Genomic DNA, 17,392 nt, shown 5'->3' on the forward strand with positions numbered 1-17,392 from the left:
AATCAAATGCAGGCTTTTCAGTATGAATAAGAAGATTTCTACAGTCAAGCCCCTGCTTATCTTTCCAGCCTTGCTCCCTGTTGTGCCAAACAGAAGTCCACTGTGCTCCTGTTTGCTATTCCCTGGCTGGGCCAGCTCACTATGTACTGTTTGAAATGTCCTCCCTATGTTGGTCCGGTGATCACCTCGTTACCTCTTAAGGTCTCACTTAACGAAGCCTCTCCAGTGGAATCAATCACAGGACTGTGATTTCCCTTTAGGGGAAATCTGTTTGCAATTAAACTTGCTGTAGATTTGCTTTTGGCTTTTAAAAATAGAGTATATAAGGCGGGTGTGGTGGCTCACACCTGTAATCCCAGCACGCTGGGAGGCGGAGGCGGGTGGATCACCTGAGGTCGGGAGTTCGAAACCAAACTGACCAACATGGAGAAACTCCGTCTCCACTAAAAATACAAAAAATACAAAAATTAGCTGGGTGTGGTGCCGCATGCCTGTAATCCCAGCTACTTGGAAGGCTGAGGCAGGAGAATCGCTTGAACCCAGTGGGCGGAGGTTGCAGTGAGCCGAGATCGTGCCATTGCACTCCAGCCTGGGCAACAAGAACAAAATTCTGTCTCAAAAAAAAAAAAGTATATAACACAAAAGAGATAACCTCATTGACCACCAATAAGCATTGAGATAATGAAGTGAATACTTTTATTCTCATTTATTTAAGGGTTAAAGTAGGCAGAAACTCTAGGTCCAGGCCTGTACTGTGGACTGCTCAGTGAAGGGCCAGGAACTCTGGTTTTAAAAAAATAAAATGTGGAAGCCACAGAGCCTCTATTGCTGAGTATATACGGTCGGTCTACATCATTTTAAGAGGGAACATTATGCTTTTTGCTTATTTTCTTTTGTAGGAGTAAGGAGACTTCACTCTAGGATTTGGGTGGTCACATATTTTTCCCTCTATGAATCAGCCCGGAAAGCAGTCTGAATACTTCTGCGTCCAGACATCAGGAGTTTCATTTTGTCAACAAGGTGAGATGCACATAATCATAGGCCTGGTGACCACCACTTAAATGCTTATAAATTAAATATAATAACTGTCAATGGTATTAACATAAAAGTGGATTATTTCTTGGGACCAAATGACTGTTTAAATATTCAGAGTTTGGTAATGGAACAAGAAAATAATACTCATAGGTTTTCATGGGCCTATACTTTCTTTATTTTCATTTCTAATTATTTAAAATAATGGCTTTCTTGACCAATTTAAGGCAAAATTCTAAAATGCACTATTAGCATTTCTCTATTTTCTTCCAAATCCTCTATAGTTGATTAAAGGTCTTGGAAACTCTGTATTTATTATTTCTTTAATCAGCAGACACACAATTTATTGCTTAGGTTATAGCTCTCACACATTTTCCATACTGAGAAATGTGTTGCTACAGATTTCTCTATGAAGAATTCAAATGACACTGCTACAAACGCTTACATGAACCAAACAGCTCACTTTCACTTATCCATAGGAATATTGCTCCAAAAACATATATTCGAAGTGCTAAATTGTTAACAATTATTTTTGAGACACTGATAAACTAGATTTCATAATAAAGGGAATATTTCATATTGTATGACTCTCAAAATGGACGGGAACACATTTTTTTCAAACAAAATATGTAAACTGAGGCAGTTGCCAGAAGACTTCTTGGTAGCCTTCTAAAACTGTATTTTTCTTCTGTCAAGACTTTTAAAGCTTTGGAGGCTGTTTTAAGTAGTACTGGAATTGTTGGATGTAACGATGTTTTGATGAAAACACAGAATAAAATAATAATAAAAAATAAATAGTACTGGCATGGAATTTCAGCTGATGTCTCATAACTTGTGCACATAACGAAACTTACAGCCAAAGAAAGCTGTCCAATTAACAAACCAATTGTTACAAGATGCAAAAAGTCTTAAAAACCACTTAAACATTGTTCTTAAAGACACACCCAAAATGACTGCTTTGTGTTCTGTGATACTAACCATCCCTAAAACTTTATCAAGGCTAAGGCTGACTGGGAAGATAAAATCCTTATCAAACACAATGGGCAAACTCTGAGTCATGATAAGATTTCAACTCAAGGTCAAAGGCAGAGAATCACCTTTCCTAACCCCATCTGCTAGGTACAATTCACCTATGGTCTTCTTTGTCTTGTCGATGTGCCTAACTATCAGGCAGATGTTTATAAAGAATTTCTCCTCACATGCAAGCGTTTTTGTTTTCATCAGTATAAGGACAGAGAATAAACCCTAGCTAAGAAGCCACTGTATTGAAAACAAAATAATTTGTAGCTATGACTCAAATAAATCTTTCTGTGGCATTAAGAGAATTAAAGGGTAGAAGCAGAAAACCGCTCATAAATTAGGAAAAGTCCAGGAAAAAAGTCACAAGTCAAGAGACCACAAAGATCTCAGAGGTACTGACAGTGGAAATCTCAAATGGATCATAAGAGTTACCACAAATAATTTATAAAAAGCAATGGCCAATAGATTCCAATATTACCATTCTATTGTAATATATAGGGATCCCATATTAATCATATTTAACCTTTCCAAGGCATTATGCTGAAAGTTATTTTCTCATCTAACCTAATAATCCATATTGTTAAAAAAGATAATATTTTATCAAATCTTTCCTAGATGTCATAACCTGCTTAACATTATATCCTCATATAATGGTGAGGATACCCTGGTGTTTCTACTGTATTCATCATGTACAATCCTATAATTATAGTCATGTTGTCTTAAGTTAGTGTTATAACTCACTACAATTTCATATATGAACATTTTCATATATGAACAAAATAGCTTTATTGATTAGAATCAGATGTGATAAGTGACCTCAAATTCTTCTTTAGAGGCTTAAGACAAAGAACTCTAAACAAGTATCCAGCGTCTTTTGAAAGGATATCTCAAGGGGCAGGAAAAAAATTATTTTTCCCCCATGAGCAAGAGGAGGGGAGCTGGGTGGTAAGTAAGGATGCAAGGTTTTCAGGACTGTTAACAGTTGAGAGTGTAGGCTTTTTCTACCTCTCCCTGATCCTCCCAGCCCTCCCCCATAACAATGAAGATGCTGGTGAGGCATTAGCGGGCAGGATCTGACCATACCTTCATGGGTAGGCTCTGGGTCAGGTGTAAGTGAGATGTCATCCAGCTCTCGCAGGCAGAGCCATTCTCCATCCATGGACACTCGGAATTTGCAAAGGTAGATGGTCTCCATGGCAGCCTGTGTGATCTTGTCAGTGGTGGGGGTTGGCATATCGGTCGGAGGCGTCAGAGCAGACATGATGACTCAGCTGGGACCACAACACACACACAGACACACACACACACACACACACACACCACAAAAATAAATACAACCTCCTCACCAAAAAAACCCAATACAAAGCTCTGAAACAAAGCTTTCAGGAAAAGGGTGGGGGAGGTTTAAAAAAAAAAAAAGGAAAAACACCTTATAGTTTAAGAACAAACTGCTCAAGATAAACAATTCTACACTATCTTATAGACAGTTCCTACCACATAGCAAAATAAGATGATGCTTGTCTTCTCCCAGCTTCCTCTCCTTTTATCTTCCTTTCCCTGCCCCCCACCTTTTTTTTCAGCAGACCTATGGGCTTTAAATCCTGCACAGCCGATGCTGCCTTAGCTGGCTTTAAAAATCTGGCCTCGATATGAATAAGTGAAAAATCCTCCTCCTTTGTGCAGAAAAAAATATAAAAGAAAAACCTGAACAAAAAATAAACCTATATTTTCAGTGTAGCTTAAAAAAAAAAATTCTGAGCTGCAGAAATCACTTCCAGGATCTGCTCAGATGAGATGGGATGCTGAGTTCTCATAGGATTGGCCGTGCGCAGTAAGCAGGGTGTTGACCAAAATGGCTGACTAATGAACTGAACTGAAAATTCAGGCTCATGTGACCAGCTGCTCTGAACGTAGGGCAAGCAATTCCCAGGATGCTTTATAGATGCTGCTGATGCTGAGAGAGCAATTAGGCTTCTCTCTCTCATCCTGTACAACCCACTTCCAGACTCTGCTAGTCAAACTGTGATCAGACATAACACAATGCACATAGCCTCATCAATTCCTCTTACTTTGGGATCAAGGACTGAATAAAAGGAGGACAATCAATACTGGATAATAATCTATAGTAAAGACAGTGAAAGAGGCAGTTAGATTAATTTAACAAGCACATAATTCATCTCTTTTATTCTTATCTACATAGCTATTAAAATTATTATGCTAAACGTTATGTTTTAAGAAAAGCATAAAAAATTGAGGCTCTCAGAAGGAAAAAAAACAAAAAGATAAAAAGAAAAGCTAAAGCAGATTTTCAATTTATATATCTTATTCTTGGGCATTTATAACTTCCTTCTCCAAGGAACAAAAACCTGACCTTTTAGGTTAGGCAGAAATGCAAAAAAAATCTTGAAGTTAAAAAAGTAAAATCTTTGCCAAGGAATGGCAATTCCCCCCTTTTTTATTTTGTTGTATTTACCAAATTTATGCCAAGCATAAAATAGGTTTCTTTCTTTTTCTTTTTTTTCTTTATTTTTTTTTTTTTTGAGTTGGAGTCTTACTCTGTAGCCCAGGTTGGAGTGCAGTGGCATGATCTTGGCTCACTGCAACCTCCACCTCTCGAGTTCAAGCAATTCTCCGCCTCAGCCTCCCGACTAGCTGAGATTACAGGTGCCCACCACCACGCCCAGCTAATTTTTATATTTTTAGTAGAGACAGGGTTTCACCATCTTGGCCAGGCTGGTCTTGAACTCCTGACCTCGTGATCTACCTGCCTATGCCTCCCAAAGTGCTGGGACTACTGGCAAGAGTCACTGTGCCCAGCCTTAAGCATGAAATATGTTTCTAAGCAGAAGATTAAACCATGCTATATTTTAAAAATCCTCCCATTCAATAACATACTGAAGACAATTATACTTTCTTAAATCAACACACACACACACGCCCTATATTATTCAATGAGGCATTTATACCTTGGTAGCAAAAGGGCAGGTACTTGCTTTATGAACTACATAAATTACAAGGAGAAGAATAACAATTTTCTTTGAAAATGTTCTGGACAATTGAAAGAAAGTGTTTGTTTTTGTCTTTAAGGGTTTCAATTTTAAGGAGGAACATACAAATTCAAGAAATATGACCTGAGACTATTTATTCCTTTCTAGGGATTGTTATCAGAGGGACATCCTAATTTAGCTAATTTCTGAAAACTAAAAAACTTCTGCTTGAATATTCTTAAAATCTCAAATGCTTCATCCTAATTTGAGACTGAACTGAAAGAAAAAAAAAATGGTAATAATCAAATTCTGTAGAGAAACTGGCATTTTCACATTGTTAGGAAGAGGGGCCGGATGGCTGGGCACAGTGGCTCATGCCTGTAATACCAGCACTTTGGGAGGCATAGGCGGGCAGATCACCTGAGGTCAGGAGTTCGAGACCAGCCTGGCCAACATGGTGAAACCTTGTCTCTACTAAAAATACAAAAATTAGTCAGATATGGTGGCATGTGCCTATAATCCCAGCACTCTGGGAGGCTGAGTCGGGTGAATGGCTTGAGCTCAGGAGTTTGAAACCAGCCTGGGCAACATGGCAAAACCCCGTCTCTACAAAAACAAAAATTAGCAGGGTATGGTGGCACACACATGTGGGCCTAGCTACTTGGGAGACTGAGGTGGGAGACTCACATGAGGCCAGGAGGCAGAGGCCGCAGTGAGCCGAGATTGCACCACTGCAGTCTAGCCTGGGAGACACAGTAAGACCCCGTCTCAAAATAAAAAAAAAAAAAAAAAAGGAGGGTATACTGGCACAATGTAAGAAGGCATACATATAGGCTTATTTATAATTGGGAAAAATCAGTAAGTTACTAAGGAAAGCAAAATACTTCTGGTTTTATATCTATCTCATTCTCTCTCATCATCACCCTACATCTAGACTCAGAGCCATTCATTCATTCATTCATTCATTCAACAGATATTCACTAAGAGATGCTCCACATGGCAGGTAGTGATCCAGGCACTAGGCATGCAGCAGTAAGACAGGAACACCTTTTCCAGGAAACAGTTTTCATATCCAAATACTGAACACAAGCCTTCATTTAACACATTCTCATTTAATTCAGTTCAATTCCTTTCTAGCTAAAAATATTCCCATATTATATATTAATAAAGGGAACAGTTTATAGATTCACTTTATATCATGCAATACTTCAAAACATAGTAAGTAGTCATTAAAACCTTCAAATTACATGGGACATTCCTGGAACCACAACTCCAAACAGCCCTAGCTAGCTATCTCTATGTGTGATATCAAAACTCTAGATCACTGATATGTTCTTAGAACAAGGAATACATGAATAAATCTGAATGCCATGTGATTGCCTGGGGTCCAAAACCTGAATTCGGCCTTGTCACAAACCATGACAATCTCTTCACCCCAGTAAGGATTTACTAACTTGAACAGATCTCCACTGATTGCAACATACCAACACTACAGGAACATCAAGGTTAGTAAGCAACAAACTTGATTAACATTCCTTTGGAAGATCCATCCCACCCTGCCTCTCTCCAGATAGAGGACACAGAGAGGCAAGCCCAAAACAACTAAAGTTTTTGGCAAGGAAAGAAAAACATGCCTGTGTTGGTATCCTTCAATTTCCCAGATCTACCAGTTTGAGTTGTTAGCAGCCATTTCAGAAATAAGACCCAGGGGTGGACAAGAAAACCTGTACTTCTACGCTGTTCTTTAGGTAAAACACCATTGAGTCTTCAGCACGAACAGGTATTCGTTGTTTATAGGCAATGAAGTTACTATGAAAACAGTACTATTTGTAGAAACTTATAAAAACAATTCTATAGCCAGGCACAGTGGCTCACACCTGCAATCCCAGCACTTTGGGAGGCTGAGGTGGGTGGGTCACCTGAGGTCGGGAGTTCAAGACCAGCCTGACCAAAATGGAGAAACTCTATCTCTATTAAAAATACAAAATTAGCTGGGCGTGGTGGCGCATGCCTGTAATCCCAGCTACTCTGGAGGCTGAGGCAGCAGAATCACTTGAACCTGGGAGGCGGAGGTTGCGATGAGCTGAGCTCATGCCATTGCACTCCAGCCTGCGAAACTCCATTTCAAAAAAAAAAAAATTCTAGATATTGTTTAGTACTGTTTTTACATTTCGGTCTTTACTAAGTAAACATCTTAGCTTTGAATATAAAGATAAAGTTAAGCCATCAGTAAGATATTCAAACCTTGATTTTTTTTCTCATATACAGAGTAATTACTGTATGAGCTGTACTGAACTATTTTCTCATTTGATCCTATTTGTGAGTAATGGCACCTATTTGTAAGATGGTTGTGAGGCAGGTGGGAGTTCAGTCTGTGGCCCTAAAAGAATTAATAGGCCTATGTGAAGTTCAAATCCAAAATGAAGATCCAAAAAATACTACGTTCTAGCTGCTTAAACAGTCTGTATTTTCCACATTATGATTGATTCAAAGCAAATAAAATTCACACTTCAAAGTCAGAAGTTACATTCCTCTTAAAGGATATTTGTACTCGGTTGCTGCTATAAGACAAAGATTAACTTGACAGCCTCAATGTCTCTGTTACATATTGTGGAAAAATTACTTAAAGTAGCTATGATTTATTAAATTTCTATTTTCTGTTAGGTGCTTTACAAATACCACGTCAAGTCTTCACAAAATCACCGCAAAGTAGAGACTGATACCTTCTCTTTATACACAATGAAATCAAAGTTCAGCCACGTAACTGGCCCAGGATCACACAATTAGCAAGTAGCAGATCTGTTATTCCAAGCTACTTCTGTCTAGATGCCTCAAAGTCCGTGTTCCTTCTACACTCTGCAACTTCAGCATTCTATTCTAACTCTTCTTCCTCCCCGAACGTTAAATTTTACTCAGAAAAAGTAAAAAGACATTTAAAACACGCACACACACATACGCAGGCAAAGTCTCCTCATGAAATTTCCTAAACGTGAGTTTCAACAAATTTAAGATTTGAAGAAATTTTTTATCAGCTTTCATACTTTACACCTTAATGCTGCACAACCCTTCCTCCAGACCCCCCAACTTATGTATTTAGTTCAGCCTTTTAGTAAGTGGGCACATTCTGACAAACTGAGAACCCAGTATGGATTTTTTTCTGTCACGTGCTCATGAAGGGTAGACCAAATGCTTCCACTATGTACTTGGTTCATCCTACTACTACTCTGTCACTAATTCCCTCCACATTTACATACTAGTTGGACAAATTAAGAACACTTGATACATTCTGAAATAGGAAAAGATAAATGATGGGGGGAATCATTTTCTAAAATGACGCATTGTGCATTTTTTAAGAATAGCAAACTCAATGTATAATTTTAAATCCTTACAGAATATAACCAATATCCCTGAAACCCTCGCTCAACTGGAGAAATGGACCAACACATGTACTTATGTGCTCCTTCTAGTTTCTAAACTCCCACCTCTCATTTCAAGGCAACCCTTCTGAATTTAGTGTAAATCATTATCTTATTTCAAAAATATTGTTACAAATATATGAAGGTCTAAGCAATATATTTTCAGTCTTTTTCAACTTTCTTATAGAAAGTGTTTCATGCTCTATAAAACTTTCTAAGCCTTTCATTCAATGCTGTATTTTTTTTTTTTTTGAGACGGAGTTTTGCTCTTGTCATCCAGACTAGAGTGCAGTGGTGTGATCTTGGCTCACTGCAACCCGTCCTCTCCCAGGTTCAAGCGATCCTCCTGTCTCAGCCTCCCGAGTAGCTGGGATTACAGGCATCCACCACCATGCCCAGATAACTTTTGTATTTTTAGTCGAGACGGGGTTTCACCATGTTGGCCAGCTGGTCTCGAACTCCTGAACTCAGGTGATCTGCCCACCTCAGCCTCCCAAAGTGCTGGGATTATATGCATGAGCCACTGCACCTGGATTTCAATGCTGTATTTTCTAAGGCTGATCCAAACTGTAGTATGTATATGTAGTTTATCCTTTTGGCTGCTGTATTATAAGGTAGTGTTCCAATGTATGTACAAAAAATTTCTGATTTGGCCAGGCGCGGTGGCTCACATCTGTAATCCCAGCACTTTGGGAGGCTTAGGCGGGTGGATCACTTAAGGTCAGGAGATAGAGACCCCCCTGGTCAACGTGGTGAAACCCCGTCTCTACTAAAAATACAAAAATTATCCGGGCATAGTGGCACATGCCTGTAATCCCAGTTACTCGGGAAACTGAGGCAGGAGAATCGCTTGAACCCGGGAGGCAGAGGTCATGCCACTGCACTCCAGCCTGGGCAACAGAGACAGACTCCATCTCAAAAAACAAAACAAAACAAAACAAAACAAAAAACTCCAAAACAAAAAAACGTACACACATTCCGATTTATTTTCTTTTTTTTTGAGATGGAGTCTCGCTCTGTTGCCCAGGCTGGAGTGCAGTGACGCAATCTTGGCTCACTGCAACCTCCGCCTCCCGGGTTCAAGCAATTCTCCTGCCTCAGCCTCCCAAGTAGCTGGGACTATAGGCACGAGCCATCATGCCCGGCTAATTTTTTATATTTTTAATAGAGACGGGGTTTCACCGTGTTAGCCAGGATGGTCTCGATCTCCTGACCTCGTGATCCACCCGCCTTGGCCTCCCAAAGTGCTGGGATTACAGGCTTAGCCACCGCGCCCGGCTTTCTGATTCATTTTCATGTTGGTGGGCATCTGGGTTATTTCTGATTTTCATAATGCAGAATAGAAACTTCCTAAAATTTGTCAAGTTGAGCAACTAAATTTGTAAAGCTCACAAAGTTCTGATTGGCAGCTTCCTGAATCACGGTTTCATAATTTAAGAAGAAAAATCTCATTTCCCCCCTATTTCACTAGTTGCTGTTAGCATGAAAGGGAATTTTTTTTTTTTTTTTTTTTTTTTTTTTTTTTGAGACAGAGTCTTACTCTTGCCTGGGTTAGGGTGCAGTGGCACGATCTCAGCTCATTGCAACCTCTGCCTCCTGGGTTCAAGCGATTCTCCTGCCTCACTGCCTCAGTCTCCCGAGTAGCTAGGATTATGGGCACATACCACCAGGCCTGGCTAATTTTTGTATTTTTAGTAGAGACGGGGTTTCACCATGTTGGCCAGGCTGGTCTCAAACTCCTGACCTCAAGAGATCCATGTGCCTCGGCCTCCCAAAGTACTGGGATTACAGGCATGAGCCACCGCACCCAGCCATGAAAGGGTATCTTTGATGAATCATCATCATGATGACATTGGTGGAAAGCCCAGATGTTTCTGTTAAATTATATGATTATTCAACTCAATGATCACGATTATTTCACATGCTCCAGTACACCCTCCCACCTCCTTTCCCAGAACCACAATCTATTATGTCTACCTCTGATTTCAAGATTTCTTCAATTTTAAGTTTACACACTTGGTAGGCTCAGTGTCACTTTATAGATATTAACCAAGGTTGACAATAACTATAAAATGATACACCCGAAAAGTTGAGCTATCATTACTTTGTTAGAAACAAACACCACCAGGAGTATTATAATGCATCATCTTTTCACTTGTTAAAATTAACCAGCATAAGATTAAGAATAACCTCTACCCTGAAAAGCAAAACTGATTTCATGGTTCAGTGGCTGTAGATAATAATTTACAGATGTAAAGCTATCAAAAACTTCGTAGGTGACCTTGGGAAATTTATCCTCCTCTTGCCCTAATTTACTCAGTTGTAAAATGAAACTAAATAACTAGCTCCACAAAGACCAGAAGCTCCACCAAAGAAATATGCATTTTGCACACCTCTTACATATCTACTCAAAATAGTACCTACCAAATACTGGACTCTCAATAGACACTTGCTGGTATAGATATGTATATAGCCTTGCAATGGTATTTTTCCACTCTCATGTTTTACTTCAATTGTGAAAACCCCCAAATTCTATAAAATCAAACTATATTTATGCCTCAACAAACAGGTCATTCTAACACTGGCTTCATTCATGTGTACATAACAGATTCATTCATTCAACATGTACAGGGCACCTCCCATATGCTAGGGTTGCAGAAGAAAGCACAAGGCAATAGACAAGAAACAGACAATTTTAGGTGTTCAGGAAAGTCATAATGTCTGTCATAAATTGACCTATTCAGCGTTTTTTACATATACAACTATTTTTTCTATCAGATTGGTGACTCTTGGGTTTCATTAATTTACTCATTTTTAGTAAACAGAGCATCAGTGAGTAGAATATGGAACTAGAGGGCTGTTGCCTGAAGAGGTGCCTCCAATCTAGGACCTGATTCCAGTTATGGGAGGCAATTAAAGAGTGTGACAGAGCATGTGGACTCTGGAGTCAGCATGCTCACAGTGAATCCTAGGTCTACCACTTAGCTGCTGAGTAACCTTGGCAAATTACTTCTCTGTACCCATTTCTACACTGACAAAATGTGGATAATAATATTAACTATTTCGGAGTTAAATGCTTAGCACGGCACTTGGCACAAAGTAAACAGTAAGTAAATGTCACCATAACTGCACTATAATAAGTGCTTCTGCTTTGAGAGTTCTGGAAAGACCCTATGAACACATAAAATGAAAATCAGTAAGGATAAATGTTTATGGGACAAAGGCAGAGGAAAGTAAAAAGGACATGTGAGCAGAGGGTTACAGTGGTCTCTCAGATTTTGAGGAAGAGAGATAGGTCAGAATTTTACCAAGCATTCACCTCAAGTGATCAGATTTTCTAAGTTCATGAAAAAGATAGCAGAAGTAGATAACTGCCTATGGAGAGTCCCTAAACAGATTCTCAAGTTAGAAGAATCACACTCTCAGAGGCGACATGCTGCAACAACTTCAGCTTTCTACCTGCTTTTTGCTGTCTTGACCTGCAGACTCTCCTTTCCTACAGATCACAAGGTTCCCACACCTTTCTTCCAAACTTTCCCACCTCTGCCCCACCACTCCCCCTGACATAGCTGAGTGTCTTGTCCGCTTGGTAGGGAGCATGTCAGATAAAAAAGGCTTTGCAAAGAGAGGAACACCACCTTGGCCAGCAGCCCTGAGACGGTTTAGGGGGACTATGAACCTTTTCACAATTATTCAAATACAGTAGGGGGCATGGCCATATTGCTACTTACCTTCTCAAGTACCACCACTGCTTTGTAACTCTAAAAACATTTCCTGGCCGGGCATGGTGGCTCACACCTGTAATCCCAACACTTTGGGAGGTTGGGGCGGGCGGGAGGTTGGGAGGTTGAGGTCAGGAATTCAAGACCAGCCTGGCCAACATGGCAAAACCCCATCTCTACTAAAATACAAATATTAGGTGGGTGTGGTGGTGCACGCCTGTAGTCCCTGCTACTCAGGAGGCTGAGGCAGGAGAATCGGCTAAACCTGGGAAGCAGAGGTTGCTGTGAAGCAACATTGCCCCGTCGCACTCCAGACTGGGCAACAAAAGTGAAACTCCGTCTCAAAAAAGCAAAACAAAACAAAATTTCCTCTCACACAACTTCAAACCAATTGTTTAATGCTTACGGTGTGCTACTGACTTCCCACAACAAATTTTACAGCTCATAACCTGAGCCACTTCACACAGTAGGGAGTGTGTTTCAATATTAGTAAGGCTTGGGTAGACATGTAATAGGTGTGATGTCCTGTACAATTCATTAAAAACGGGATTCTACTTTTATTTATGTTGCCTACAGGTTGCCTATTGTGCAATGATAAAAGGGCAGCCCATTTTTTAGTTAGTTCTTTTAACTATTTAAGGAATTTTGAAAAATATTGTCAACAAAAAAATTATTTCATCCAGTTTATTCTGCTACACTTCCATCATCATACATCTAGACTTTTTACTATCTATAGCCCATACTATACTAGACATACTAGTATAGTATATACTACTAGGACATACTAGAAAAATATGTCCTCTTAGCTTCCTGATAAAATCCTACCTCTTTAACATGTAGATTTCTATGAAAAATTTTTTAAAAAAGAGAAAAGATACAAGACAGAATATAGTCAGGTGAATATGTTTTGAGGCCAATACTTGTCTTTTATTCCCCAAAGTTGCTTTCTTTGCCACCTTTCCTCTGCTATCCCTCCTACCCAGCAACCTTTACTGCTCTCCCCTCAAACCAGCTTATTTAAGACCCTGATGGTGAGGGAATGTACAGTGATTAAGAACATGCGCTTTGAAGGTTATTGAGGAATATGAATTCATCCCCTGGCTTCAGTTCAAAAAACTGCTAAGTACTATTACATGTGAAGTTTCTAGCTCTGCACGGCACACAAAAATATCCCACAAATGGTGGCCACTAGTATTATTATTATCTCACAATCACATCCTTTATTGGTAATTGTTTGGGTTTCAGAACTACAAAAAAAAATTATTATATAATGAAGAGCCTTTTAGGACCCTCTAGTGTCCAGAATGAAACTAAGATGAGAAGAAAAAAGAAAACTCTGTCTACAAAGAATAAGTCTATGACTGTCAGAACAGTAGCAACTAAAGAAAGACTCAAAGATTACATCTAATATTCTGAAATTGTTGCTCTGTCAATAAAAAGGGTGATTTGACTTTTTGATAATGCCAGGCCAGAAGAACAGGTGCAACAAAAAGATGGCGGCAGAAGAGAAGGGGAGAATTGGCTGGGAAGAAAAACTGTGAGAGTTCAGGCAGCCCTGCTCACAAAGGCAGAATCAGGAAGGCATGCAGAGAGTTTAGTCATGGGGAAGGAAATGGGGGCATGACCCAGCTACCTGTCTCTCAGTAGCGCAGGAGGTCTGAGGTCATGTCAGCTGTGCGTGGAAGGAGCCAGTTACATCGAAACACTGAACACCTAAACTCCAGATCTCTGGTAGTTACACATCCTCGGAAAGATGCTACATTTCTGAGGTTTGTGTGTGGGTGGGTGCTTTTTATCTACTATTTGACAAAAGGCACTTAATGGATCAGAAAATGGCTCTTTGCTTTCTTAACACAGTTGGAAAAGAGCAGAGGGCTAACAGATTTATGAATCACAGAAAGGTAAATGAGGACACTGATCTACATTGAAAATACCGAAAATCTGTGTTTTAAAAAGTCACACATCACTCTGCTGTTTCCAAAACTACTAGTATGAAGGTAACCATGCCCAATCTTTTGGGGTTCTGAAAGTTTGACCATTTCCCTCATATGTTCCAGCGTGGGCAGATGCCTCAATGTTTACAAAACACAATAAAGTACTTCTGCCTTTTCAAAGTTTAAAGAAGCATCCAGCAGGTGAACTGGTTAACATGTATCTGAGGCCAGGCATGGTGGTTCATGTCTGTAATCACAGCACTGTGGAAGGCCGAGGCAGGAAGATCGCCTGAGCCCAGGAGTCCAAGACCAGCCTGGGCAACACAGTGAGACCTCGTTTCTTTTTTTAAAAAATTGTTTATTTTCACTTGGGCTCTTCTTTGACATACCTTTTATTTTTTATTTTTTATTTTTTTTGAGACGGAGTCTCGCTCTGTGGCCCAGGCTAGAGTGCAGTGGCAGATCTTGGCTCACTGTAGCCTCTGCCTCCCGGGTTCAAGTGGTTCTCCTGCCTCAGCTTCCCCAGTAGCTGGGATTATGGGCGTGCACTACCACACCTGGCTAATTTTTTTGTATTTTTAGTAGAGATGGGGTTTTACCATGTTGGTCAGGCTGGTCTTGAACTCCTGACCTTAAGTTATCCGCCTGTCTTGGCCTCCCAAAGTGCTGGGATTACAGGCGTGAGCCACCATGACCGGCCCATTGACATATCTCTTTACATAAAAATTTTTTTTTGGGCCGGGCGCGGTGGCTCAAGCCTGTAATCCCAGCACTTTGGGAGGCCGAGACGGGCGGATCACGAGGTCAGGAGATCGAGACCATCCTGGCTAACACGGTGAAACCCCGTCTCTACTAAAAAATACAAAAAGCTAGCCGGGCGAGGTGGCGGGCACCTGTAGTCCCAGCTACTCGGGAGGCTGAGGCAGGAGAATGGCGTAAACCCGGGAGGCGGAGCTTGCAGTGAGCTGAGATCCGGCCACTGCACTCCAGCCTGGGCGACAGAGCGAGACTCTGTCTCAAAAAAAAAAAAAAAAATTTTTTTTTAAATAAATAAAACAAAAAAAAAAAACATGTTCAACTCCTGACCTGGTATATTGTCTTCTTTTTTATTTTATTTTATTTTTTTTTGAGACAGAGTTTCACTCTTGTTGCCCAGGCTGGAGTGCAATAGCGCGATCTCGGCTCACCACAACCTCCGCCTCCCGGGTTCAGGCGACTCTCCTGCCTTAACCTCCTGAGTAGCTGGGATCACAGGTGTGCGGCAACACGCCCGCCTAGTTTTGTATTTTTAGTAGAGACGGGGTTTCTCCATGTTGGTCAGGCTGATCTCGAACTCCCGACCTCAGGTGATTCGCCTGCCTTGGCCTCCCAAAGTGATGGGATTACAGGCATGAGTCACTGCCTCCCGCCTTTACTGTTTTCTAGAGTACTATTAAACAATGAAAAAAGAAGAGAGATAACAGAAATGGCCGCAGAGGATAAACTAAAAAAAAATGTATTTTACACACATATACAATCTACATATACATATATGCATGCATGCAATATATATAATATATACAGAATTGTATACTTGTGTGTGTATATATGTTAATGAAACTGCAAGCATAAATTTTCTCCGCTTAAATACTAATGCCTGGGTTTATATGTATATTTCAAACCTCCTTCCCCACACAATGGATTTTTCAAGTGCATCTGTCAGAGACAAAGGCTTCTAGGTACCTCATTCTCTTCACTATCCAGGGCTCAATCATGGCATTCACTGTTAAGTATACTAAACTTTGAAGTGGGTAGTCATAGTAACGCTGCCAGTCCTTTTCAAGATTCTTTTTCTATTCCTCTTCTAGCCTTCCTCCTATCTCAAACCAGCACTTAAAAATACAGAAAGGTGCTACTTGGTGAGTGGGACACTTTTTTGGACACTGCCTTAACTGGGAGAGAAAAGATAAGGGCAAGGATGTGGGCTATTTGCACAGCATTGCCTTGAACAGTGTTTGCCGTAGTTGTGGGAGTTGGAAGGAGAAAAGAATAATTAAATAGAAGCTGGTAACTGTGCAAACAGCAGGGTGCCTTTTCCATCCAACACTAAAGAGAAGCCATCTTTTGTCTATCCTGTCTGTTCACAAGATGATCTCTAATCGCAGGACGGAAAAGGAAAGCATTGAAAGTATTACACCATGGCATGCAAGCAGATCCTCCTGACGTACTGTAGTTGCTGAGAAACTGGCATGGAAGGTCATACATACACGAAGAGGATAAAGCCACCATGAAATATAAAAACATACATGTCTGTAAATGCCTGAAAAAGTTCTGGATGAAAACTCCCCAAACTCAAAAGTGGGCATCCTCCAATAAGGAACTGGGGGGAGGGTGCTGGAGGGCCACAAAGAGGAAAGTTCACTTTGTAACTGTACTTTTGTACCATGAAACATTTAAACAATAAGAATACATTCATGTGCTACTTGTACTTTTTATAAAATCAAAGTTTAAAAGGCATGGTAGAGAGTTTTTTGAGATTTAAAGTTAGAAATATAAAAACCTAGCAGATTACCAGCACTCAAAGACTCAGAAAGAGACATAATCCCCAACAAGGCACATCAGAAGTCTCCTTTCACACTGCATTGAAGCATACTGATTTCATGGATATTATATCCTGCAAGATTTTCCAACAAAACAATTCATGTGACAAACCCTGAAAAGTTTAGGCTACCTTCTATTTACAAACTTTTTTTTGAAACAGAGTCTCGCTCTATTACCATGACTGGAATACAGTGGTGTGATCATGGCTTACTGCATCCTCAACTTCCCAGGCTCATGCCATCCTCCCACCTCAGACTCCTCAGTAGTTGGCACCAGAGGCATGTGCCACCATGCCCAGCTATTTTTAATTAAAAACTTTTTTTTTTTTGGTAGAGACGGAGTCTGCTTATGTTGTACAGGCTGGTCTCCAACTCCTGGGCTCAAGTGATACTCCTGCCTAGGCCTCCCAAAGTGCTGGGATTGCAGGCATGAGCCACTGTTCAAGTCGCACACATTTTTGCTATTCTTCAGCACTGTTATTTAAAAACAGAACTTCTGAACTCATATGTAAAATTTAATTTTTAAAACCTCTAAGTACACTCAATATTTCTAAAATAAAAAGATAATACTACCTTAATACACAGTCTTTCAAAGCTATTATATTTTACACACTTTTGGCAAACACATTACTGAGAGTTAAAAATTGGGTTGCTAAAGAGGCAGATCCCAGTTATTGTAATATTCACTAGGCACTGAGGTTG

At 40.2% G+C, this 17,392-nt stretch overlaps 1 protein-coding gene across 11 annotated transcripts in view; it reads right to left on the reverse strand.

The window, feature by feature from the left end:
- Nucleotides 1-17,392, reverse strand: part of RUFY3 (RUN and FYVE domain containing 3) — a 104,289-nt gene that overhangs the window by 83,029 nt on the left and 3,868 nt on the right. For 3 of the 11 annotated variants that reach the window (XM_033214500.1, XM_033214504.1, XM_033214503.1), the window contains exon 1: nt 3,136-3,922. The exons of 7 other annotated variants lie outside the window; for them this stretch is intronic. In XM_033214500.1, coding sequence (XP_033070391.1) covers nt 3,136-3,313 — 178 coding nt within the window. In that variant the 5' untranslated portion in view covers nt 3,314-3,922. Of the gene's footprint in view, nt 1-3,135; nt 3,923-17,392 lie in introns of those variants that run through there. One more of the 11 variants, XM_033214499.1, reaches the window with a different exon arrangement.

The sequence above is a fragment of the Trachypithecus francoisi genome, unplaced genomic scaffold, assembly GCF_009764315.1.
Source record: "Trachypithecus francoisi isolate TF-2019V2 unplaced genomic scaffold, Tfra_2.0 Lachesis_group1, whole genome shotgun sequence".
Classification (NCBI taxonomy): Eukaryota; Metazoa; Chordata; class Mammalia; order Primates; family Cercopithecidae; genus Trachypithecus; species Trachypithecus francoisi.